At 46.4% G+C, this 23,300-nt stretch overlaps 1 protein-coding gene across 1 annotated transcript in view; it reads left to right on the forward strand.

The window, feature by feature from the left end:
- The first annotated feature begins 2,653 nt into the window (after positions 1–2,653).
- Positions 2,654–23,300, forward strand: part of c5 (complement component 5) — a 22,191-nt gene continuing 1,544 nt past the window's right edge. Inside the window, exons 1-39 of the mRNA XM_020595325.1 lie at positions 2,654–2,778; positions 4,465–4,660; positions 4,766–4,919; positions 5,294–5,364; positions 5,450–5,547; positions 5,630–5,712; positions 5,805–5,884; positions 6,396–6,566; positions 7,131–7,263; positions 7,774–7,889; positions 8,177–8,365; positions 8,716–8,919; positions 9,000–9,212; positions 9,559–9,708; positions 9,849–9,975; positions 10,046–10,111; positions 10,377–10,562; positions 10,974–11,055; positions 11,287–11,369; positions 11,742–11,881; positions 11,987–12,220; positions 12,383–12,443; positions 12,519–12,608; positions 13,321–13,533; positions 14,250–14,325; positions 14,880–15,039; positions 15,137–15,241; positions 16,325–16,496; positions 16,852–16,976; positions 17,645–17,725; positions 17,796–17,948; positions 18,442–18,504; positions 18,578–18,668; positions 18,740–18,779; positions 19,191–19,293; positions 20,313–20,387; positions 21,541–21,646; positions 22,746–22,829; positions 23,010–23,099. Coding sequence (XP_020450981.1) covers positions 2,654–2,778; positions 4,465–4,660; positions 4,766–4,919; positions 5,294–5,364; positions 5,450–5,547; positions 5,630–5,712; positions 5,805–5,884; positions 6,396–6,566; positions 7,131–7,263; positions 7,774–7,889; positions 8,177–8,365; positions 8,716–8,919; positions 9,000–9,212; positions 9,559–9,708; positions 9,849–9,975; positions 10,046–10,111; positions 10,377–10,562; positions 10,974–11,055; positions 11,287–11,369; positions 11,742–11,881; positions 11,987–12,220; positions 12,383–12,443; positions 12,519–12,608; positions 13,321–13,533; positions 14,250–14,325; positions 14,880–15,039; positions 15,137–15,241; positions 16,325–16,496; positions 16,852–16,976; positions 17,645–17,725; positions 17,796–17,948; positions 18,442–18,504; positions 18,578–18,668; positions 18,740–18,779; positions 19,191–19,293; positions 20,313–20,387; positions 21,541–21,646; positions 22,746–22,829; positions 23,010–23,099 — 4,789 coding nt within the window. The remainder of the gene's footprint in view (positions 2,779–4,464; positions 4,661–4,765; positions 4,920–5,293; positions 5,365–5,449; positions 5,548–5,629; positions 5,713–5,804; positions 5,885–6,395; positions 6,567–7,130; positions 7,264–7,773; positions 7,890–8,176; positions 8,366–8,715; positions 8,920–8,999; positions 9,213–9,558; positions 9,709–9,848; positions 9,976–10,045; positions 10,112–10,376; positions 10,563–10,973; positions 11,056–11,286; positions 11,370–11,741; positions 11,882–11,986; positions 12,221–12,382; positions 12,444–12,518; positions 12,609–13,320; positions 13,534–14,249; positions 14,326–14,879; positions 15,040–15,136; positions 15,242–16,324; positions 16,497–16,851; positions 16,977–17,644; positions 17,726–17,795; positions 17,949–18,441; positions 18,505–18,577; positions 18,669–18,739; positions 18,780–19,190; positions 19,294–20,312; positions 20,388–21,540; positions 21,647–22,745; positions 22,830–23,009; positions 23,100–23,300) is intronic.

Here is a 23,300-nt window from a genome sequence, read left to right on the forward strand (position 1 = left end):
TCAAATTGTTTTAGATACACACCACGAAAACAACAGCCACACACATTATTTTCTTCATGTTTGGTCTACTGCTCTGCTCAGCTGCCAAGCTGGCATATCAGGTGACGTCACGGTTCGACAGCCCAGAAAGGATTAATATTGTATAGCAATGCTTGGTTCGGGGTCTTGCTGCTTCCGGGCTGCTCGGGCAGCCTGGGGGTTGGAAGATCTCTGGACTTGAAGTGTGAATTCTTGCCTGTGACTTTTTGAATAAACCAGCACGGATATATTTTTTATATACTCAAGTGGTCTGAGTCGTCCCTCGGAGTTCCTGGTTTGAAAGAACCGGACGAGGCTTTATAATGGAATAGAGCCTTTAGTTACTTGAAAATGAAGAGAAAATAAATACAAGGTGCTGTTATAGATGATATAAAACTACTAAACACTATGTTGTGTAATAGTATAAAACTAGCTGTGCTGCAGCAGCCACAACATTAAAATGGAGTATTGATGGTCCATACTGTAATGAATAGTATTCTAACTGGCAGAGCCTCTTGTGGCTGCGTAGTGAATTGTTTCACTTATAGTTTAAGAATGATTTGTCAATAACAGGTGCTTCTGCTTAGGTATGATTATAAAGTACTTTGAAGTTTCTGTATTTAGCATATTTTTTGTCTAATTGTATGGCTTTTAACTGAGCTGTTTGACTTTCAAACAGGAAATGCTACCCACTTTATACAGAGGGCTGACCTGGTATAAGAGCAGGGGTCCGAGAGGTCACGGGGTCCATGGGTGGACCAGAGAGTCCAGTGATGTGTTGCATTCTTTCTGCATAATGAGGAAGAAGGTGTCTTGGTTGCTAACATGTTAGAACCAAGTATTTACAGTTTGCCCAGAAATTTGTTACTGCAGTTTTAACCATGTAATGTGAACCATGAGAATTCACACTTTTGATTTTAGAGACTCCATGCTCTTTGCTCCAGTGCTACCCTCATGACAAACCTTGTGTATTTAGCTCCACGACTGTTCAGACACTATGAACAGATAAATCATGAGCATGCTGTTGCAGTCTGAGGTTCAGATTGAGGTTGTAATGAAAGCTGTAGCCTCTAGAGGACAACAGAAGCTTTGATTTCAAACATTCAGTCTAGTTTCTTCCACAGTTCTCCACTCAGAGGTGTGCAATAACTGATTAATCAAAAATGTCCCAGTTCTGATACAGAGTTATGTTTTGCACAGCAGTCAAGAGAAACGACAGAAACAACAAATCATTTGCTTTGTGATCTAACAGATAACAGGAGACCTCAGAGTTGACACTGTTGGGTAAGATCAGGAAACCCAGGCTGAGTAAACTCACCTTTGAGACATACACGGACAGTGGACATTCCCACTCTGCTGTTTTCTGACGACTTGCAGGTATTTGCAAATAGTTGATCAATTACTGATAAAGTTTAACTCTCTGTCGCTGCCAGGCAGTTTCTCAGTCAGCAGTGTGTCTGCAGAGCTCACTGTGTGTTTCTAGGGCTCTGTGTGTTTTCTTCTCACCTTCACGATGAAGGTGAGTGTCCTCCTGATGTGTGTGTGTTGTCTCTGCTGGAGGACGAAGGCTCAGTCCAGATCGTAAGTCAACCTGTTATTTATTTCTCATACATTATTAAGTTTGCATTAGTGAAAAACAACAAACAAGTAATTATATGTGTGAAGCACTGAGGTGTTTTTTTATTTTCTATTTATGAGTTGATCAGTGTATAAAATACTCAGATCAAGCTGTTAGATATTCAGCTGTTCACAATCATTCATGCCCTCTGCTCCTCATGGCTCCAGATGTGTTAAGTGCTCGTGGTGCAGAGCAGTGGTGTGCACAGACTCCAAACATTACTCAGACAGGACACTTCCTCCATTTGCACTAAGGGTTTCACCTCAGTGTTGGGTTAAATGTCTGACACTGGCCCAAGACGTCAGTGTACAAGCCACCCTGTACAAAACTAAAGGCCTGATGAATGGCTGGATTAAACACGAAGATCCTTACCACTAGTAGGCAAAGTGTTTGCCCTGAGAGTTGTGTCAGAGGAAAGACGTTACTTAAACATCTTTATTCCATGAGACAGGTGATGCCAAAATGCCGTGAATACAGTGGCAGCCATCTTGCTTTTTGCAACCACACTCTGCACAGTATTGACTAGAAGTGGAGCAGGCTGCCACTCAAAGCTAGCAAATCATCTGAAAGACACCTCTTTTTATCAAATACCATGTTAAAACAAACTCACCAGAAAAATGACCACTCGTTCACACATCAGTGTGATAGTTTCTACTAAAAACCACAGAAGTGACCTCTAGAAAACATTTATCTGATTTGTACTTTGAGTTTTTAGTTTGGCTCATGTCCCATCCACTAACCCCGAGGGGGTGGGGTTTATGACCTATACCGCAGCCAGCCACCAGGGGGCGATCGGCTCACCGTGGCTTCACTTCTGGGAGCTGGCAGCCTGTTTACTGTTTATACAGTCAGTGTTAAAGACTTATGACATAAAAGCATGACACAACACAGAGTCCCAGTGAGGTGCTGGGCCGCCACGTGCACCAGAACAGCGCCACCTTGACTCTCCAGGTCTTTGAGTCTCCTCGAGGGATGAGCACCGTTCTTCCAGCAGATGTTCCCTCATGTGGTGTTTTGATGACGGTGGTGGAGACACTGTCCAACATCTCCAACATCACCCATAGCTGTTCAACGGGGCTGAGACCTGGTGACTGGGAAGACCACAGCGTCTGGTTCACATCATGGTCATCCTCATCAGACCAGTCAGTGACCCCTGGTGTCCTGGAGGAGACCGCTCAATTAGTCAGGGTTTTTCTTTAGGCTGTCACCATCTGCTTCTGGGTGACTGATGGCGATGGGGTATGAAAGTGATTGGAATTATCTTGTAATCAATAGTGTAATATACAGTGCCTTGCGAAAGTATTCGGCCCCCTTGAACTTTGCGACCTTTTGCCACATTTCAGGCTTCAAACATAAAGATATAAAACTGTAATTTTTTGTGAAGAATCAACAACAAGTGGGACACAATCATGAAGTGGAACGAAATTTATTGGATATTTCAAACGTTTTTAACAAATAAAAAAAATGCACCTGCACTGTGATAGTCTCAGAGGTCTGTTTAAAGCGCAGAGAGCATCATGAAGAACAAGGAACACACCAGGCAGGTCCGAGATACTGTTGTGGAGAAGTTTAAAGCCGGATTTGGATACAAAAAGATTTCCCAAGCTTTAAACATCCCAAGGAGCACTGTGCAAGCGATAATATTGAAATGGAAGGAGTATCAGACCACTGCAAATCTACCAAGACCTGGCCGTCCCTCTAAACTTTCAGCTCATACAAGGAGAAGACTGATCAGAGATGCAGCCAAGAGGCCCATGATCACTCTGGATGAACTGCAGAGATCTACAGCTGAGGTGGGAGACTCTGTCCATAGGACAACAATCAGTCGTATACTGCACAAATCTGGCCTTTATGGAAGAGTGGCAAGAAGAAAGCCATTTCTTAAAGATATCCATAAAAAGTGTTGTTTAAAGTTTGCCACAAGCCACCTGGGAGACACACCAAACATGTGGAAGAAGGTGCTCTGGTCAGATGAAACCAAAATCGAACTTTTTGGCAACAATGCAAAACGTTATGTTTGGCGTAAAAGCAACACAGTTCATCACCCTGAACACACCATCCCCATTGTCAAACATGGTGGTGGCAGCATCATGTTTTGGGCCTGCTTTTCTTCAGCAGGGACAGGGAAGATGGTTAAAATTGATGGGAAGATGGATGGAGCCAAATACAGGACCATTCTGGAAGGAAACCTGATGGAGTCTGCAAAAGACCTGAGACTGGGATGGAGATTTGTCTTCCAACAAGACAATGATCCAAAACATAAAGCAAAATCTACAATGGAATGGTTCACAAATAAACATATCCAGGTGTTAGAATGGCCAAGTCAAAGTCCAGACCTGAATCCAATCGAGAATCTGTGGAAAGAACTGAAAACTGCTGTTCACAAATGCTCTCCATCCAACCTCACTGAGCTCGAGCTGTTTTGCAAGGAGGCATGGGCAAAAATTTCAGTCTCTCGATGTGCAAAACTGATAGAGACATACCCCAAGCGATTTACAGCTGTAATCGCAGCAAAAGGTGGCGCTACAACGTATTAACTTAAGGGGGTTGAATAATTTTGCACGCCCAATTTTTCAGTTTTTTATTTGTTAAAAAAGTTTGAAATATCCAATAAATTTCGTTCCACTTCATGATTGTGTCCCACTTGTTGTTGATTCTTCACAAAAAATTACAGTTTTATATCTTTATGTTTGAAGCCTGAAATGTGGCAAAAGGTCACAAAGTTCAAGGGGGCCGAATACTTTCGCAAGGCACTGTAGTGGCAGCTGAAGTGCAGCCAGGATTGGGGACATGGGAGTCAAATAAACCACGTGTCTCTCCTCGCTCAGGTATCTGGTAACAGCCCCTCTGTCGCTGCGCTTGGACGCGGTGGAGACAGTCCTGCTGCAGTTGTTTGGTTTTTCAGAGGAGGTGACAGCCTATGTATTCTTGAAGACCTCCATGGCTCCAAATCACGTGGTTCTGGCTCAAGAGGTTGTGACCCTGAACGCCCAGAACCAGCACCAGGCTGCTGCCAAAGTCCGGGTTAGTCACAATGCCCACAGAGACAGACAGCTGTAGCTTATCAAAATGTGCCCTTACAAAAGATTTGAATCCAGATGTCACTTAGGTTTCTGTTTCTTTCTCTAGCTGTACCCAGGTCAGCTGGATAGGAGTGTAAGTCACGTGATCCTTCACGTCCAGTCAGCAGAGGTCAACCAGCACCTGTCTGTGGCTGTCAGCCGGACCAACGGCTTTCTGTTCATCCAGACCGACAAGCCACTGTACACCCCGCATCAGAGTGGTGAGAGTTTGTTATCAGATGTGTCACAGTTCAGCTTCCACTGCCTGCAGAGTCCTGGTGTCCTGACTGAAGACATCGTAATGCATCTACAGACCTCATCCGAGTTCATACTTCAACTTATAAAGTCAAGAGGTCCTCATTATTATAACCCCGGATGGTTCAGGTGGTCCTCGTTGAAGGTGTCCTTATCTACTCTTACATTCAGGGGGCTCTCAGTCAGCTGGTCCTCATTGACTCATGCAGGCAGATGCTTCTTGTTCAGGGGTTTGTGTTAACTTATAAAGTCAGGTGGTCAAATAATAGTCACCTTGTCCTTGTTAACCCATAAAATCAGCTACATACTGTGTCTAATTCCAAGAGTTGTATGTTTCCAGTCAAAGTGAGGGCATTCTCCATGAACCAGGAGCTGAGGCCAGCCAATCGCAGTGTCTTCCTCACCTTCAAGGTGAGCGTACTGATCTGCAGAACCAGCATCAGGCTGTTATCTTTCAACTCAGGGTGGTTTCAGATCAGTAAATGTGCCTCCCCAGGACCCCGATCACATAGCAGTGGACAGTGTGGAGATGATTGATGTCAATAATGGAGTCCCTTCCATGCAAAACCCCTTCAGGATCCCCATCAAACCAAAGTAAGGACTTTAAAAACCAAAGTTATTACGACTAGGAAGTGTGGTCAGTGTGACTCCAGGGTGTCTGTAATGTTCTAACCAGGTTAGGGATTTGGACCATCGAAGCCTCTTACTCAGACGACTTTACCACAACAGCAACTACAGACTTTGAAGTTAAAGAATACGGTTTGTCACTATACTGCCGTTATCATAGCATCATATTAATAACAAAGTTTAATGTATAAAATGTGAATTATTAAGTTACTGTCCTTCATCAGTTCTTCCCAGTTTCTCCATCCTCGTGGAACCAGAAGCAAACTACATCAGCTACGGACAGTTCAAATATTTCAGCTTCAAGGTCTCTGCCAGGTAACAGCTCCTCGCCAGGTGAAACGTCTCAGTGCAAACTTCTTCAGGGCTGAAAGAACAGAACCAATCACAGTGTATGAAAAGTACACCTGTACGTAGAGCCAGTCTGTGTCACTAGGACTCTCGTAACGCCCACAGCTTCTGTCACACAGCACGTACAGCCCTCAGCACATACAGCTGCAGTGTGGTCGAGGTGTAGCAGACGCTAAAGCTAAAATGCTGTTGTTCAAGCAGAACATCTGGCTCAGTAACGCAGCAGTTGCAGAAGAAACAAACCTGACATCTCACATTCATAGCGACACTAAACCTCACAGTGCAAACAGCCAATGATCCGGTACAACCGCACAATCTCTCTCATGAAACAACAAATGTAAAGTTTCTATTAGCATCGTGTTCTTGACCCAACATCTCAGCCAATCAGCTCTGAGTTCAGGTGAGAGCCAGGTGTTTCCCATCACGCACCTGCGGCACCTGTTTGCCGTCAAAATGTTCTTGTACAGTATTTGGGTAATGTGGAGATGAAACACCACAGCTGCTGCGTGTTGAGTGCGTCTCCCTGTGCCAGGTACCTCCACGGTGCTCCTGTGGCTGACGCTGAGGTGTTTCTGCGTTACGGCTACATTAGTGGGAAGAATCCTCCGGTGATCATCCCCTCTGTCACCAGAGAGAGAGTAAGGAACAACAGCCGGAGACATGGCGACCATTCATGCTGACACGCAGCTGGCAAACAGTCACAGCAGAAACCTCCTGCCACATTTACTCACACATGACACTTTCATGAAATGTAGGTGACAGTAGCACACGGTGTTTAGATTACTGCCCAAACTAAATGACTGATAATAGGCTTTAGTATATCAGACACACACACGTGATGGTGCTGTGATACATGTTAAACTACGTGCTGAGACTCAGCGGCAGTAACACTGAGCAAGAGAAAGCAAAGCTGAAGTCCAGCTGTTTTTCCACGTGACTGTCGTTTGGGAAGTTTTGTGAGAATTTTCAGCATGTGGGCTGAGAAGTATCAGATATTCTTCAGGACAATGGATAAAGTGTGGTTTTATTCTGCTCACTATATGATGGTCAGAAATCACTTTGAAGGAGCCATGTACAAACTGTTCATGTTAAAATCTTTGGTTGACATATGGTTAACATTTAAGTCTTAAATATCAACACCAGCCTCAGAAATGAGGCGTTTTACACACAGGGTCAGTGTGTTCAGTGTGTGTCTCCTTCAGTTGTCCTCAGCAGGTGAAGTGGACGTGACTGTCAACATGGAGAAGGTTCTGTCTAAACACGATGGACCAAAAGACCTCGACGGCATGGTGGGGAAGTACCTGTACATAGCGGTACTACTGCAGGAGGACACGGGTACACACACACAGCCATATCTGAAACACTTAGCCTAATTTTAATCAATGCTACGCCCACGTCCCAGGCTTTAACGCTCAGCTCTGGTCTTGTGTTGCTGCTTTCCGTCCATGTGTGTCAATGCCATGTACCCGGCTCCGGTGTGAACACCACTGAGCTCCTAAACTGCCACACATGCACACATGTACAGTAACTGAAATGTGAGCCACATGTGCACATGAATAACAACCAGGTGGTGTGTGTGATGGTCAAATGGCCCAGTTTCCTCCCAAACCACTGGGTTACAATATATTCCTCCCAGTTTGGCCTGATCAGAAGTTTCTCCATAAATGTCCACCACATGTGAAACATCCTGGTCTCTCCACTGACCCCATCACTTTTGGTTTGGTCTGTTCACACCTCGGTGGACACATCAGGGCTGAGTCATGGGGAGGGAAACTTCAGCTGGGATGTGGACGGGGCCACTGTTTCAAACAAGAGCTGTAAAGATTTGCTACCCCTGTCTCTCAGGTGGCATCACTCAGGAGTCAGAGTTTGCTGCAGTGAAGTTTGTTAAGTCGCCGTACAGCCTGAGTCTGGTGTCCACACCTCCCTTCATCAAGCCTGGACTTCCTTACAACATCCAGGTGACTCTCTGCTGTGTCACTGCCTGAATTCACCTGGTGAGCTGTCGACGGGTGTAGTTCAGCCGCACCAGATGTTAGCACAAATGCTAGCTTGCTAAGCAGCTGCTGGCATGTATGTAGTATCAGGCAGCCTCCTCAGTATTTCTGCTCTCACCTGGTTTAGGAAGGGAACATTCTCACTCTCATCATGTTTGTTGGTTGCATCTGGTTTTGTTTGTGTTTGTCTAGTGCTGCTTGTTCTCTACATGTTGTTTACATGTTGCTTGACTGTGTCTGTTTCTGTGCAGGTGCTGGTGAAGGACCACCTGGACAAACCGGTGAAACGGGTGGAGGTTCGTCTGGTGGAGCGACCCCTGTTCACAGAGCAGGGAGCAAAAGATGACATGCCCTGTACAACCAGCGCCAACAGCCAATCAGACGGCCTGGCTTTCTTCATCTGCAACACACCGAAGGGGGGAGTCAGGGCGGTGCTGAAGGTGGGGGGTGGGGGGGTCATGTTTGTTAGAGTTGCAGGTTGTTGTTTATCTGCTTACATGCTGTTTGTTGCTGTTGACATGTTCTTTACACAGCATTGGTGTGTTGTTGTTGCTATTTACCTGTTTTTTTTTTTTTTTACTCTTGTGGCTTATTTGTTAGTGTTTATTTCTTGTTGATTTATTGTTTACATCTTATTTACATGCTTTGTTTTGATTGTGTTTATATGCTGCTGTTTGCTTGATAACTTGTTTTTCAAGTCAAATCCATCTTTATTTGTTTAGCCCAAAATCACAAATCGCAATGCGCCTCAAGGGTTTTGCTGTTGATGTTTCTTTGCCTGTTGACGCAGTTTGAGACGGTGGACCCTAACCTGCCAGTGGCCGCTCAGGCCAGTCTGACCCTGGAGGCGAAGTCCTATCACTCTCCAAACCAGCGTTACCTTTACATTGACCCCCCTCTGCCCGGACACGGCCTGCAGGTGGGACACTACACCAACATCAAGGTGTACTCGGCCACGCCCTCCTACGTGCCCCTTAAAGCCCTCAGCTATCTGGTGAGAACATGCAGCTGATGATGCACACCGTCCTGTTTTCCTGTTAAGTTACTGATGACATCACTGCGTGGGCCCCTCAGGTGCTCTCTAAAGGGAAGGTGGTGGATTTCGGCAGTCGCAAGTTTGCCTCCAGCACCGATAACAAACAGACCGTGAGCTTCGAGGTGATGCCCTCCATGGTCCCATCCATCAGACTGCTGGTCTACTACATCCTGTACGGAGAGGGGACGAATGAGCTGGTGGCCGACTCTGTTTGGCTGGACGTCAGAGACAAATGTGTCAACGGACTCCAGGTACAACAACATGCTGCTGCCCCTGGTCACTGTGTTTGTGCACGTCACCAATTTGATGTGATGTGAGAATTTCCCTCTTGGTCCCTACTGACTGCTGGCCTGGGGAACAGGTTTGAGTCGCCCATAGCCCAAAGTGCTCCTGGGAGCTGCTCAGGCTGGTCAACCTCACGATGGCAGCAGTGCAGGGCTTAGTTTATGGGTGAAACATGGAGAGAACAGCGAAGTCCCACATTGTTGCACAGCAGTTTTTTTGTCTGAACATTTTTGTGTGTTTCTATTTGTTCTTTGTTTTGTTATGTCACAGTGCACTGACGGTGTTTTTAACCTGTGTGCATGTATGTGTCAGACTGATCTCTCATATCGTAAGCGGGACTACAAGCCAAAGCAAAACCTCCAGATGGACATCTATACCAATCAGGATGGTCTCGTGGCTCTGTCTGCTGTGGACACCGCCCTCTTCATGCTGCGGCCCACCTACAGAGACCCCGTTACCATGGTAACACTTAAACCATCCCATTTGTGTAGCTTTACTTTCTCTGTTAGACACAAATGCAGCCTGTGAATAGTGTGGTGAGCCTGAGTGCAGTGCTGTGAAACAGTCACCAGCTAAGTAACAGGAAGTACGGTGGCCTGCAGGTGCTGCGTCACATCGAGCACAGCGACCAGGGCTGTGGTGGAGGGGGAGGCAAAGACAGCGCAGACGTGTTCCGATTGGCCGGTCTCACTTTCATCACCAACGCCAATGCCCAGCCATCAGCCAGCAGTATGTCCATCAGTCAACCATTCAGTCACACCTGCCTTTTGGAGGTGGTTTAATGCATGTGTCTGTGCAGGTGAGGCGTGCACAGCAGCAGTGCGTCCAAAGCGAGCTCTGACTGAAGAGGAGAAGGCAAAGAAAGGTCAGACTCCACCACGAAGAGACAGAAAACATCCACAAACAGACACAAAACGACTATAATAGAATATTCACGGTTGACTCGACCAAATAAACAATGCAACTGAAATGTTTATATTCCCTTTTTACAAATACGCTCTTCTCTTTAAAATTCAAATAACTGTCTGCTTTTCTGGGTTTTACCTGCGTATTTGTTACATATGGAGGCAACACATAGCACGCGCCATGTTACCTGCGGTCTGAATAGATGTGTCTCTGTCCGAGAGCAGCGGAGACCTACGGTCGGCGTAAGGTCTGCTGTGAACAAGGGATGAAGTACAACCCAAAAAGTGTGACCTGCAAGCAGTTTGCCCAGCAGACTTACAGCAAGTACCCTCTGTGCAGAGACGCCTTCAGAGAATGCTGCGAGTTCATCCAGGATCATCTGGACAAGAACCTTATCCTGGCACGCCACGGTCAGTATGGACACACACCGACAGCATAGAGGTGTGTGGTCGGCTGCCTGCTGTGACAGGTTGTTATGCTAACATCAGCTGGCATCTCATAAACATGTTCCTGTAATACTCAGCCTAAAGCCCCACCCACTCTGGAGTTTGGTCTGCTGGCTTTAATATGGTCTGGCCAGTAATTCTCTGTGGAGATGTACTAACAGTGTACACAGCTGGCTGCTCCTCCTGTTGTTTTTGCTAACCTACCACATGCTACACATGCCACAGCTGCATTAATGAAGCACAGTGAAGGTTTCACACCACCTACTCCTGTCACGTTCCTCCTGTCTGAATCCAGTGTGCACTGACCCACACTGTGTACTACTATTGTGCAGTCCACTTGTCATATGCCTGTATCACTGGTGTCTGTGTGTGCAGCGCTGGGCGCGGACTTCGGCCTGCCTCCTCTGGTGCGGAGCTACTTTCCAGAGAGCTGGCTGTGGGAGGTGCATCATGTCAGGTGACCAAATCAAACACACCTCAGAGTCTCTGTTTGTTTGTTTGGACAAATAAAATCAGCTTTAATGAAACAGGACTAGGGCAAAAACCAACTCGTTAATGTCCACCAGAGCCCAGGGACAGTGGAGCAGGGCCATGGCCTGATTTCTTCTGCTCAGCTGGACCTCCTGTTTTTAGTACTGAGGACTGTATGAGTGTTGTCAGTTTGTGCCTGTGTATTTTGTGTCTTCAGGCCAGGGCAGATGTCCGTCAGCCGGACTCTACCAGACTCTCTCGCCACCTGGGAGATCAAGGCCGTCAGCATGTTCAAGAACGGTAGGTTTCTCCTCTACTGTGCTAAAAGCTGCTTCCCCTAAAGTCTCTTTGGCCCAGACTAGTGAGACTCCAACCAGACTGACTCTGTAAACTGCTCCTTCTTGCTCCCTGCATCTCCCATCCTGTTTCCTGGAGCTACGATGTGAACTACAGAAGCCTGGTTGGGACAAATTTTACAAATGCAGCCTCCAGCCTGAAGCTAATGTTAGCTGGCTAGCGTGTCCCAGCTCTATAGCCACACAGTGTGAAGTGATGTAGGATCCTTAGTTTCTACGTGTGACTGCTGATTGTAGAAGATGTGTCTACTGCGTCGTGACAACAGATGGCCTATAGGGAACGGAGCACTTCCTCCTCTCTGTGTGTCTCTGACAGGTATGTGTGCTGCGGAGCCGGTCCAGGTGTCGGTCAGTCTGCCTCTTAGCGTAAATGTCCCCCTGCCCTATCAGGTGGTCAGAGGAGAGCAGCTGGAGCTGATGGGCTCAGTGTATAACCAACTGCCCCACAGCATCATGGTAAAAATAATGGGCACCACATTCAACTATGTATCCCATGATGCTGTGCCAGCGGCTCATTTTCAAAGCTGAAGTGTTTGATTTCGACTGTGGTCTCCTCCTCAGTACTGTGTGACGCTGACGGTCGGCCCAGCGCTCTGTCTGCTGCAGTCCCAGGTGACCACAGGGAGGGAGGGGCTGCGCTCCACGCCCTGCCATTGGAGCCAGCTGTCTGTAGATGGGGTGGGCAAAGTGAACTTCACACTGCTGGGCCTGGAGCCTGGAGAACACACCCTGACCTTCACCCTGAAGACACAGGGTGGAGGCAGAGACGTCCTGGAGAAGAAGCTCAGAGTGGTGGTGAGTTTTATGAGTTACATTCATCACATTTGTTAGAGCTCAAGGGTGCACACGGTGAGGTCCGGTGACTAAAGTAGCCTAAAGCACAGAGGTCCAACTGCTTTTTACTAATGTAACCTGGGATGTTTGAGTATAAAGTCAGTTCCTACGTTTTGTTTGCAGCCTGAAGGAGTGAGGAAGGAGCAGTTTTCTGGAGGGAGACTGGACCCACAGGGAATCTACGGTATGTGGGCCTGATCTGCATCCCCAGGATCAATGGCTCTGTTTGCTGACATCTCAGTGTCCCGTGTTGTCATAGGGTCAGAGAAGAGAACAGTGGAGCTGAAGAACAAACTGCTGGCCAATGTGGTTCCCAACACTGCTGTGGAGAGGATGCTGAGCATCAATGGTACGACATGCTGAGCTGCTACTGGAAACGGATGTGAAAGCAAAAGCAGCACACGCTGAAAAAAAAGAGTATAAATGACAAACCCGGGCGACTCCATCTGCTGATACGAGCGGCCTTTATGCTGATGTTTTACAGCAGCAGCTCTGTGTTTCAGGTTTTCAGTGCGTTCTCAGCCGAAGACAGAGTTGGAACGCCATCGTGCTCTAGCCTCGATGCTGTCAGGCTCTCAGGATCTCTGTATTTATAATTAAAGACAGACATATAAGACTCACTCACTGGAAGCATGTCTGACTTGCAGAATTAAGGAAAAGTAGTTTCCAGCTGAAGAAACATGCCCAGTGTGCTGCAACATGCTTTAGAAAGGCTCAACCCACAGAGCATTAAAACTGAAGGAGCAGGATTAGAAGCTGCTCTCACTGTCAGGCGTCTCGTATGATCCAGGAGTCATGTCAAAAATGTAATCTAGCTCAATAATCACCTTATTTAAGTGTCCTGCTGCTGCTCAGGGGTTACTGCATCACAAACACTATAGGAAACTATAGATCATGTTTAAAAGTTATTATTTGAGAAGAACTGTGTAATACAAGCATTTTAAAAGTGTGTTTTGTACAAAACTCATAATCAAACTGCTTTTCACTCTGTGCCGTGGAGCTTATGACCTCCCCCCCCGTGGTGTGTCGATGTAACTACACATGTAACCTCTGTGTACCAGGTGATGTTCTGGGCGAAGTCCTGTCAGTGATGCACAGCCCTGAAGGCCTCCGACAACTCATTAACCTGCCGGCCGGGTCAGCAGAGGCAGAGCTGGATGGACTCCTCCCCCTCGTCCAGGTGTATCAGTACCTGGAGACGGCGAGGAGATGGGACATCCTGGGCGCAGACGTCCGGAAGAACTCAGCAGATCTGAGACGAAGGATCAGAGAGGGTGAGGAGGCGCTGGCAACACGTGATCTGTATCATTTATGATCACAATGATAATAATAATAATACCAGTGTTACAAATGGCTTCACATGAGACAGTGTATAGAACATAAACATGAAAATGATTCACAGGCTCTCTGATTAAAAAGGAGTTTCAGGAAGTGATTTTTCACTGGCAGGTCATTCCAACAGCAAAGTCCAGGTCCCCTCTGGTCTTGCGTCTGGACACTGGGGCTGTCGTGTAGAGCCTTCAGTGCAGCCAATAAAATCTAAAACTCGATAATAAAACAAACCGGGAGGCAGTGCAGTGACACTAATAGTGGAGTTGTCTTCTCCTGGTTTTAGTTGCAACCCCCGGGGATCTAAGAGCTCCACCTCACTGTGGTAGGACCAGGAGGAAGAAGAAAATAAAAAAATGAATGGTCTGTAGCGAATAGAGCACTACAGTTCAACACGCACAGTAATGCCACAGAAATCTGAATCCAAGAACATCAGGAGGGAGAGTACAGCTCATACAGGAAGTAAACTGCTGATAATACTTACACACTGTTATGTAATGAAGGTTTTACTTGTGCAGTACTTTCACATTTCTACTAGTACTTCATTAGAGGAGTATTTCTTCCACCAATGCTCCTGTCAGAGTTCGGCTGAAGAAAACGAGTTAGTTGACGGCTGCTCGGTGTGAAGCGGTCACAGTTTCTACACTCTGTGTTTGTGCAGGTCTCGTCAGCATCAGTTCGTTCAGAGGTGGAGACGCCAGCTACAGCATGTGGATGAAGAAAGACCCCAGCACCTGGTCAGGACACACTCACCTGAACCTGACACTAAAGTTTAAACCAAATCCGAACCATCAAACGGCCTGTAGCAGTCATGACACCTGGACACTTTGCAAAGATACTGAGTTTTCATACCAGCTTCAGTCAAATCCGATGGCCGTGATCAGGGTTAGACTCAAACTGGGCGGCATGAACTGTTCAGTTTCTGTTCTGTATCAACTGTTAATATTTGTTGTTGGAAAGTCAATGAAATAACTTGAAAAATAGACGAAACCCCACAGAGACACAAGACTGCTGCAAAGGCACAAAACACCAACAAACAAAAGCAGTGTGACTGCAAAGAGACACACAACATCCCCAGAGCCACAAAAATACTACAGAGACTTCACAAAGGCGTAGAACGGCCAAAAAGAGACACAAATTGAACACAAAGATGCAAACAAACAACAAATGGGTGCAAAACAACCAGTCACAAAGACCACTGCTGTTTGGGTGTTGGTGGGGACCTTTTACACATCAGTGCCCAGGGGCCTGTTTTCTCATGGTCCATCCGTGCCTCTGCTTTGTCTGTCAGGCTGACGGCTCTCGTGTTGAAGACCTTGTCTGCGGTGGACCAGGTGGTGTCTGTGGACCATCAGTCTCTGTCGGAGTCTGTGGCCTGGCTGATCTACAGCACTCAGCTGGAGGACGGGTCCTTCACCGAGAGCTCGTCCCTCAGAGCCAACAAATTCATGGTCAGCAGCACTTCTCTTTGTCTTAGACTGAGAATCGCCCTCCTCAGGGTTAGACCACAAGTCTGGCTAAATTTTCTCGTGCTCTGATTGGCTGCAGGCTGCGGGGACGAATCCAGTTGAGCAGTCGGTGTATCTCACGTCCTTCGTGCTGATCGCCTTACACAGAGCCACAAGCATCAAAGACCCAATCCTGCAGCTCCGGGTGAGAACAAACGTCTGTCCTTCTGTTTGTCATCTTCTCATTCTTCTCTTCACTCCTCCTGCAGAACCAATGTTTGAAACTCTGGAGCTGGTAGTGTGCATGGGGACTGTTCCACCTAGAGTATACTGACAGTATAACCATATGAGATCTAGAGTGGTAAAAACATCGGTGAGCTCCAGGGACTGAGCAGGTTTCTCCATTAAATGGTCATAAAGTGCTTGTACAGATCAACAGTGACCTTGATCCCGAGTCTTGAGGCGCGGCTCACACCAGATGGTGTCGGTGCAGCCCACAGCTCCAGTCAGGCTTCATTGGACATTAGTCGAGGGGTTCACACACCGTTTCCAAACTTCAGTGGGAATATTTCAGTGGTGTGTTCGCTATGGACAGAAACAACACAGTCATTAGTGTTTGTTCTTTATTGTAACTTAGATGAAGATCTGACCACAAGACAAATTCACCTATGAACACAGGTAGTTCTTGCCACTGCAGGAGGTGTCCAACAATGGAAATTAAATAAATGCAAACAGTTGCGCTAAAGCATAAAGTCATTCCTCACATGAATCCATCAGTTCATTGTATGTATCTGATTCCAATCATGAACAAATGGTCTGTGTGAAGATTTGATTTCATAAACGATATTTCTCCTCCTCACTCGTGCTTTAGATAAATATTCAGGAAAGAGAAAAACCTGGTCAAACAGGTTTCCAGTCAAATCTCATCTTCAGTTTTAGATCATAAACATTTTTGTTCATGATATAAAGGGCAGTAAGACAGTATTCACAGATCATTTCATCTTCTGAGTGGGAACCACATCTGATCTGTGCTCAGACCTTTACACAAGTCATTCTTCACATATTTGTCACATTTATAATCTTTTTCTGAATGAAGTTCTTGGTTTTGGCCTTTGCAGGAGTTTTTCTGAATGTGAATGCGTTTACCTCTGACCAGGTGTTTCAGCTGCTCCCCCTCCACATTAGTTTTCCTCAGATCATCCAACACCACCATCAAAAAGCAGTTAGCTAAACCCACTTTAAGGTTGCATGACTTTCCTTTTCATTTGTTTTCATTCTGCTCTCTCAGTTCCATGATGACAGCATGAGGTCTGCAGCAAACTACATTTCCCAGCATGCTCCAGGTGTAAAGAGTGTGTATGTGCGTGCGGTGGCGACCTACGCTCTGACCCTTCATGACCCCAACAGCAAGGTGGTCTCCCAGCTGCTCAGCAGCCTGGAGGCCCTGGCTCGACAGAAAGGTCTGGCAGTTCTACCACCTGTGGGCTTAAATCCATGATCAGTGAATCAGTCGTTTTATTGCTCAGCAGAATATATAAAGAATAGTATTATGGTGACATCTACGTGTATTGCACCTTTAAACAAAAATGTTTCACATGTGTGAGTACGGATACGAGTTTTCTACAGTGCAACTGAGGACATTCCCGCACTGCCGGGACATGCTGTCCGGTCCTCACACTTTCAGAGGACTGTTCAGGGTTTTGGGGTTCAACTTTTTAAATTGTGATGGTCCAGACAAGGGACTAGGGAATGCATTATGTTAATAAGTGTCCCTGTAAGAATAGAAGTACAATCGTTTGTGTGTGTGTTGTACAGGTCACCCCGCTGTACTCAGGTACTGGCAGGAGTCTAGCATCACAGCTGATTGGCTGAAGCCCGACCAGTCTAGTGGACTGACGGTGGAGACGACAGCATACGTCCTGCTGACTGTGCTGCTCAAGGTGCCGAACCTCTGAGTTAATAATGATCATCTTTATTGGTCGAGTAAGTTGCACACACAAGGAATTTGTCTCCGGTACAGAGGCAACCGTCTGCGGCGCCAACTCAAACACACATTCTGATGGCAGCAAAATGCTGCCCTGGCCATCAGGAGCAAGTTGGGGTTCAGTGTTACTATGGAAACTAATATTACTGCACAACACATTATGGCTGTTTCAGACTCTACACAAACTACATAAATGCAGCTGTATATGCAAGGGTGAACAAGTATTTATGTACATAAGCAGTGGCTGCTCTGCACCTGGGCAGATGCAATACACCACTCACCCAACAGGGGGCACTGGCCTGTGGTCCTAGTCAGATCATGTGATTTGCATCATTTTTGCTTCTGCTAAATTGTTGCCGGTAAAAGAAAAAAGCAGCATGCGTTTGCCATATTATGTAGATGCTGATGAAAATAAACAATGTGGCACAGCCCAGCATGAGCACCCCTATTGGAAAGGTGTCAAATAATCGCGTTACAAAACTTTGGATGCCACATTTTGCTACGTAAGTACATGCTGAGCCCTCTAGGTGTCCCTGGAAGCAGCCCCAGCTGTGTAGCTTGTGTAGAGCCACTATGGCCCCTAACCCTCCACACTGGAGATAACAAGTGCTTTTTGTGTTGAAGGGGCGGATCCCCTATGCCATCCCCATCCTGTCCTGGCTGACCCAGGATCAGCACTACGGAGAGGGTTTCTACTCCCCACAGGTGTGCACTCACACACTCAGCAGCACAGGTGTGCTTTCCTTCTGCACATTTGACCTTTGACCCCTCTCAGGACACAGTTCTGACTCTGGAGGCGGTGACGGCGTACAGCAGAGTCATCCCTCGAGCTGTTCTTAGTCAGGACATCAACATCCGCTACAACAGGAAGGGACCGCTGGGACGAGTGCAGCTCAGCCAGAGCCGACATGTGGCCACACCCATCCAGGTGAGACAGGTTTGCCATGGTGAGACATGGGTCCAGCCTCTGCGCTGTTGCTAATAACTATGGATGTGTTGGAAGAGCTGCATATAGCGCCACTACAGCTAATTTCTCCCAGTGGCCACTGGTGGTACTGCAACACAAAATCCCCCTGTGGCCCAAAAATTCTTTGCTCCATAGTCCACAATGATAAGACACATCTGTCAAACTGGTGACAGGACCCGTCAAACTGAAACCAGGCCAGTTATCACACTGTGTTATTCCCATTGTAAAGGCTATGGGCCAAGTAGCGGTGGGGGGTGTGTGGGGTGAACAGCAGTACTGAGCATGTGCTACACAACACAGAAGCAAACCTGGAAGAAGAAAAAGGCTTTGGCGTATGCGCCAAGGCAAGCGATGTTCTGTGGAAGAATGGGCACCGTTTTGTATTTCGCTGTACATCCATGGTGATAACCCTCTCCACCGTTTGTCTTCTTCTACCTGTTAATTATTCTTCCAGGTGCTGAAGAATGATGACATCATTGTGTCCACAGGTTATGGGACCGGCGTGTCAAATGTGAAGGTGGGTGTGGTTTAATTCATCTTTGGACATTTGGCCCCTGATATTTCCCAGAATGCCCTGACTGTGTTTGCAGATGAAGACAGTTTACTATGAGACCACCTCGTCCACAGAGAAGTGCAACTTTGAGCTCTCAATAGAGATGTTCAGCGCTAATGCCTCCAATAGTGAGTAGCTGTACATCCGCCTGCATGTTGACCTGTGTGTGTCACTGGAGTAAACTTCTTCTTCTCCTCAGGTTCCACTATGCGCACTCCTCACCTGGTCGCCTGTGCCAAGTAAGAAAGCTGAAACCAAACTCGTAGATGATGTTGATGATCTTTTTAGACTGATAGTAGTATAAATACTGATCCATGCATGGTGCTACTGTGGGCGTCTTTACAGACAATCACTCCATTACATAAATGTCTTTGCCTCTTACATGTTCTCCATAAAAGTATCGACAGCAGTTCTTTACTTCAACATGACTCCGCTCTGAACTGAATGTGTCAAATTAACATAAAGGCTTAAAGGTTGAACAGAGGTTAAATGCACTGTAATGAGCTTGTCACCTCATTTCTTATGCCGAAGGGGAGGAATCTGATTAATAAACCACAGAATGGAGTAAATAAGCCACTTTTAAGTTGTTGAAGAGCTTCATGTCTGAGATCAGCTCAGAAAATCACACGAATCCTCTGTGTGTGCTGCAGGTACAAACCTCCTCCTAATGAGGTGTACACAGAATCCACGCTGACGGTGATGAAGATCCAGCTGCCGACAGGGGTGGAAGCTTACCTGGAGGACCTGAAACAGGTGAACCAGAAATTCAAGTGTTTTAGTTTCCCAGTGAGAGACTGTGGCTCCAGCACTGCTCAGAGAGCAAACTCTGTAAAGTCATGCACACGTTTTTGCAATTATGTGAATGATACTTTGTACAGCTGACAGGACAATCCCCCACCCAACGCCCAACAGGGCTGTGTCTCCAGAGCAGTGTCAGGTCTCTTCTGTCGGAGGAGGAAACCTCCTCCGTCCAAACCAGATCCCCTCACTCTGTGCAACTTGCTGTGTCCGACCCACTGTGTCGTCCTCATGAAGCCCTTCAGTGACCTAGAGCTGCAGCCATGAGTCAGTTCATTGTTAGAAAATGAACCAGCAGCTATTTAGAAGCAACAGTCACCAACATGTTCTGGTTCCACCTTCTTTAATGTGAGGAGCCATTCTGGGGACAAAGTGATCAATCAGATCATCAGGACAGTGATCAGCTGATTGATCAGTGGCCCTGCTGGTTGGGTCTTCTCTCAGTCAGGAGGCTCCTCTCCTCTTCCACTGTCTGCACACAGTCCATGGACACAAACAGTTGAGTCTGTGATTTTCAAGTTAGGTCACTGAGGTTAATTTCACATGACTCCACAATATTCCATAAATATTTGTCAGCACAGTGAGCTTTTCTAAAAACAAATTATTGAATGCTTGAATAAATATTTGTATAATGCTGATATTTATTCAAACTGTGATGTTATTTATTGGTAAAATTTTTGTTGCTCAAATTGTTAACTAACTTAACTTTCACACACATTTGTAAGGGTTGGTTTTATGTGTGGAGCATGTAACACAAATTTCTTTTTTTTTCTCATTAAACAACACGAGCAGAGAATCCTAGCTCAGTGAAATGAGTGTTCGCTGGTGATGTAAAGGTCTTCAGAGATCCAGATGTTGTCCTGCTAGCTTGAGTCAGACAGTGTGTGTCCTTGTGTTTCTGGAGGTGCAAACCTGCAGTGTAAGAGAAGACTCTCTCAGCATTCTCTGACAAATACCTTGATGTTGTTTTGCAGTTCAGAGACACAGATTCGCCGCTCATCTCCCACTACGAGCTCCAAGGCAGCACTGTGGTCATTCAGCTGGACACTGTGAGTGAGCACACATCCAGTCCTGATCCCAGGTCACACTGCCCTGTGGTGTACATTTGATCATGTCAGACAGTGCACGGGAATCAACACTGACATTAGCATGATCAGTACAAATGTGCCGGGCTTAGCTCAACCGTTCATCACAGGAGCAGCTCACACTCACAGCTGCAGACACTTTAGGGGCACCAGTCAGCCCAACCTGCATGTCTCTGTGGGAGGACACGGAGCACCGGAAGAGAACCTGTAGACTCCAGGTTTGGCTCAACCGCTCATCACAGGAGCAGCTCACACTCACAGCTGCAGACACTTTAGGGGCACCAGTCAGCCCAACCTGCATGTCTCTGTGGGAGGACACGGAGCACCGGAAGAGAACCTGTAGACTGTGCACAGACGGGCCCGGTCACCCACCGGGGTCGAACCTGGAGCCTTCTTATTGGGAGGTGATGGTGCTACTGCACCACCTTGAGCTGTATCAATGTATTTAACAGATTATGAGCGTTGTTAGTTCAGACTGTAACTAGAAAAGAGGCGCAGAAGAAGCATCTTAATGAGGAACTGATGTTTGGGATGCATGAGTGGAAACTCCTGCACCCGCTACATACGTGTTACTGTGACTGCCACATGGTTTTGCATAAATGTTTATGTGGTCAGTAAATTAGGAACCCCTAGCTAATGCAGTCTAATCCAACAGTCCTGCACTACCTCCCTGGAAACACCAGCAGCAGCACAGCTGGACCACCACTGGCCTAAATGGACCAGACCAAACTCACCTAACTTGGTGTAAATCCGTCCAGACAGGCTGGAGGCTTTTTCTCCATTTGCATTTGTCATTTTGAATTTGAATAATGTGTGCTGATGTGTTCAGGGACGCTCTGACATCTGGCTATTATTTTTCAGAAAACACTGCATCAAAAATGTGTGAAGACCCAGTAGCTACGTGGAGTTAAAGTGGAGACCATGGAAAGTCACCTAACTATCTAAAAACTGATCTTAGGTTTTGGAAAATCCAGTAAGATAAATGTCATAATGTAAAAAACAGGGCTATGAAGTTTGTGTGATTTGTGGGAAATGAGCTTCAACATGCAAATCCAGTGGAATCATCTTCATCGCCATAGTATTTGGTTGGATTTATGACACTGTGTTTATGACACAGGTTCCCTCTAAGGTTTTCCTGTGCATTGGTTTCCGGATCAGGACCAGCTTTAAGGTGGATGGAGCCAGTGATTCCCTGTTCACCGTCTACGAGCCTCAGGACAAAGGTGAGATGCACCACCTGCTGTGCACCCTGGGATTTGTAGTCTACCACGTTTTTTTTTTGTTTTTTTTTTATAGTTTTGGAAAATACACAACTGTGTGTTTTGATGTGAGAGGTTTGTGGAAACACGTCAGCAGCTCATCAGTGCAACTGAAGAGGAAATCAGTGTTGACATTTTTCATCCAATCTCACACAAGGTCTCAGGAATATGGAATGCCATTAACACACAGGACTGATTTACATTAAAGGTCATGCTTGCAATTTTGTCTTAACAAAAGTAGGAGATACAAAGTCAGTATCCTGATCTTGTAAATCAAGATTATGAAAGCAAGTCAAAGTTGTGGCTTTTGTTAAAATTAGAAAGTAAAAGTGACTTTTTAAGTAAAAATTACGAGACAGTCATAAATCTGATATAATTGATCCATGGGTGTAAACTCATGTAAAATCATGATTTTGAATTCTGTGTCAAGTCCAAATTGTGACTAGCAAAATTATGAAATACTCCATCAGGATTTTGACTTTCCAGGAAGGTCATACAGATGTTTCCTCTTGTTCACTGTCTTCACCAGATGTTTGACATTTCAGATGGAGATCAGCTTCACCTCTGTGTGTCCAATAGAGGGACAGGTCCTGGATGTGTTTAGCTTAGCTTAGCACAATGAGAACAGGGTGGACCTGTTGGCCTAGCTCCAGCAAAAAAGAAAAAAATCCACCTTACAATAGCCCCACACATCCTGGAGGGATCTCTGTCACTAAAGTGAAAGCCAGTGATTCAGTTTGTCTGTGTTACTCCCCACCAACCCTGTCCAGAGACCAGCAGCACCAGTGAGTGTGGTGTCCTCACCGTGATGTGTGTGAGTCCAGACCCTGGTCCAGCTCATCACTCTGTGCCGTAGACCTCCACTGTTGCCCACCAGCTATTAAACCCCCCACCAGTGAGCCACACCGCTGCACTGGGGGGCAGGTTTCCTCCTCAGGAAACATGGGAGGCATCTGTTTCATGCATGCAGCTCCATTTTGATATAATGGAGGAGAGGAGGATTTTGTTCATGTTGCATTGTTATTTTACAGTTTGTGGCATTTGTGCACATTCCCTTTTGCAGGCAGTGTGTGCACCAAACAGTTCTCCTACCACGAGCAGAAGCTGCAGCGCTTCTGTGTGGAAGATCATTGTCAGTGCATGACAGGTAACGTCCACCTGAGCCTCTGATTGGCTGAGATCAGCTGTCACTGCAGCTTCTCTTCTTCACCTGTTGCAGGTTGATCTCTAGCCATATTTGTTACAGGATTTTCACGTTGTGTATTTTGTATGTTGTCTACATCATGTTTCATTTTGTGTTTTTATTCTGTTTTACCTTGCTCTGCAGCTGCGTGTGCTGCCTACAGAGGAACCGTCGACTTGACTCTGACACCAGCCAGACGCACTGAGGAGACCTGCAAACCTGACATCAAATATGGTGAGAGGGAGCTTTACTATTAATAATTCAAGTTGACATTTAAATTACATGTAAATATGTTTACAACCTAAATCCATCCATGGAAGCCACACAACTGACACTCAGCACAAAGGCAGACCCGCAGTCTCTTCCTGTTTCATTGTATGGGGATTTTAGACAGGGCACTGTGGGTGTCAGGTACGTCAAAGAAACCGACTTTAA

Source organism: Monopterus albus, unplaced genomic scaffold, assembly GCF_001952655.1.
Source record: "Monopterus albus unplaced genomic scaffold, M_albus_1.0 scaffold26.1, whole genome shotgun sequence".
NCBI classification, from domain to species: Eukaryota; Metazoa; Chordata; class Actinopteri; order Synbranchiformes; family Synbranchidae; genus Monopterus; species Monopterus albus.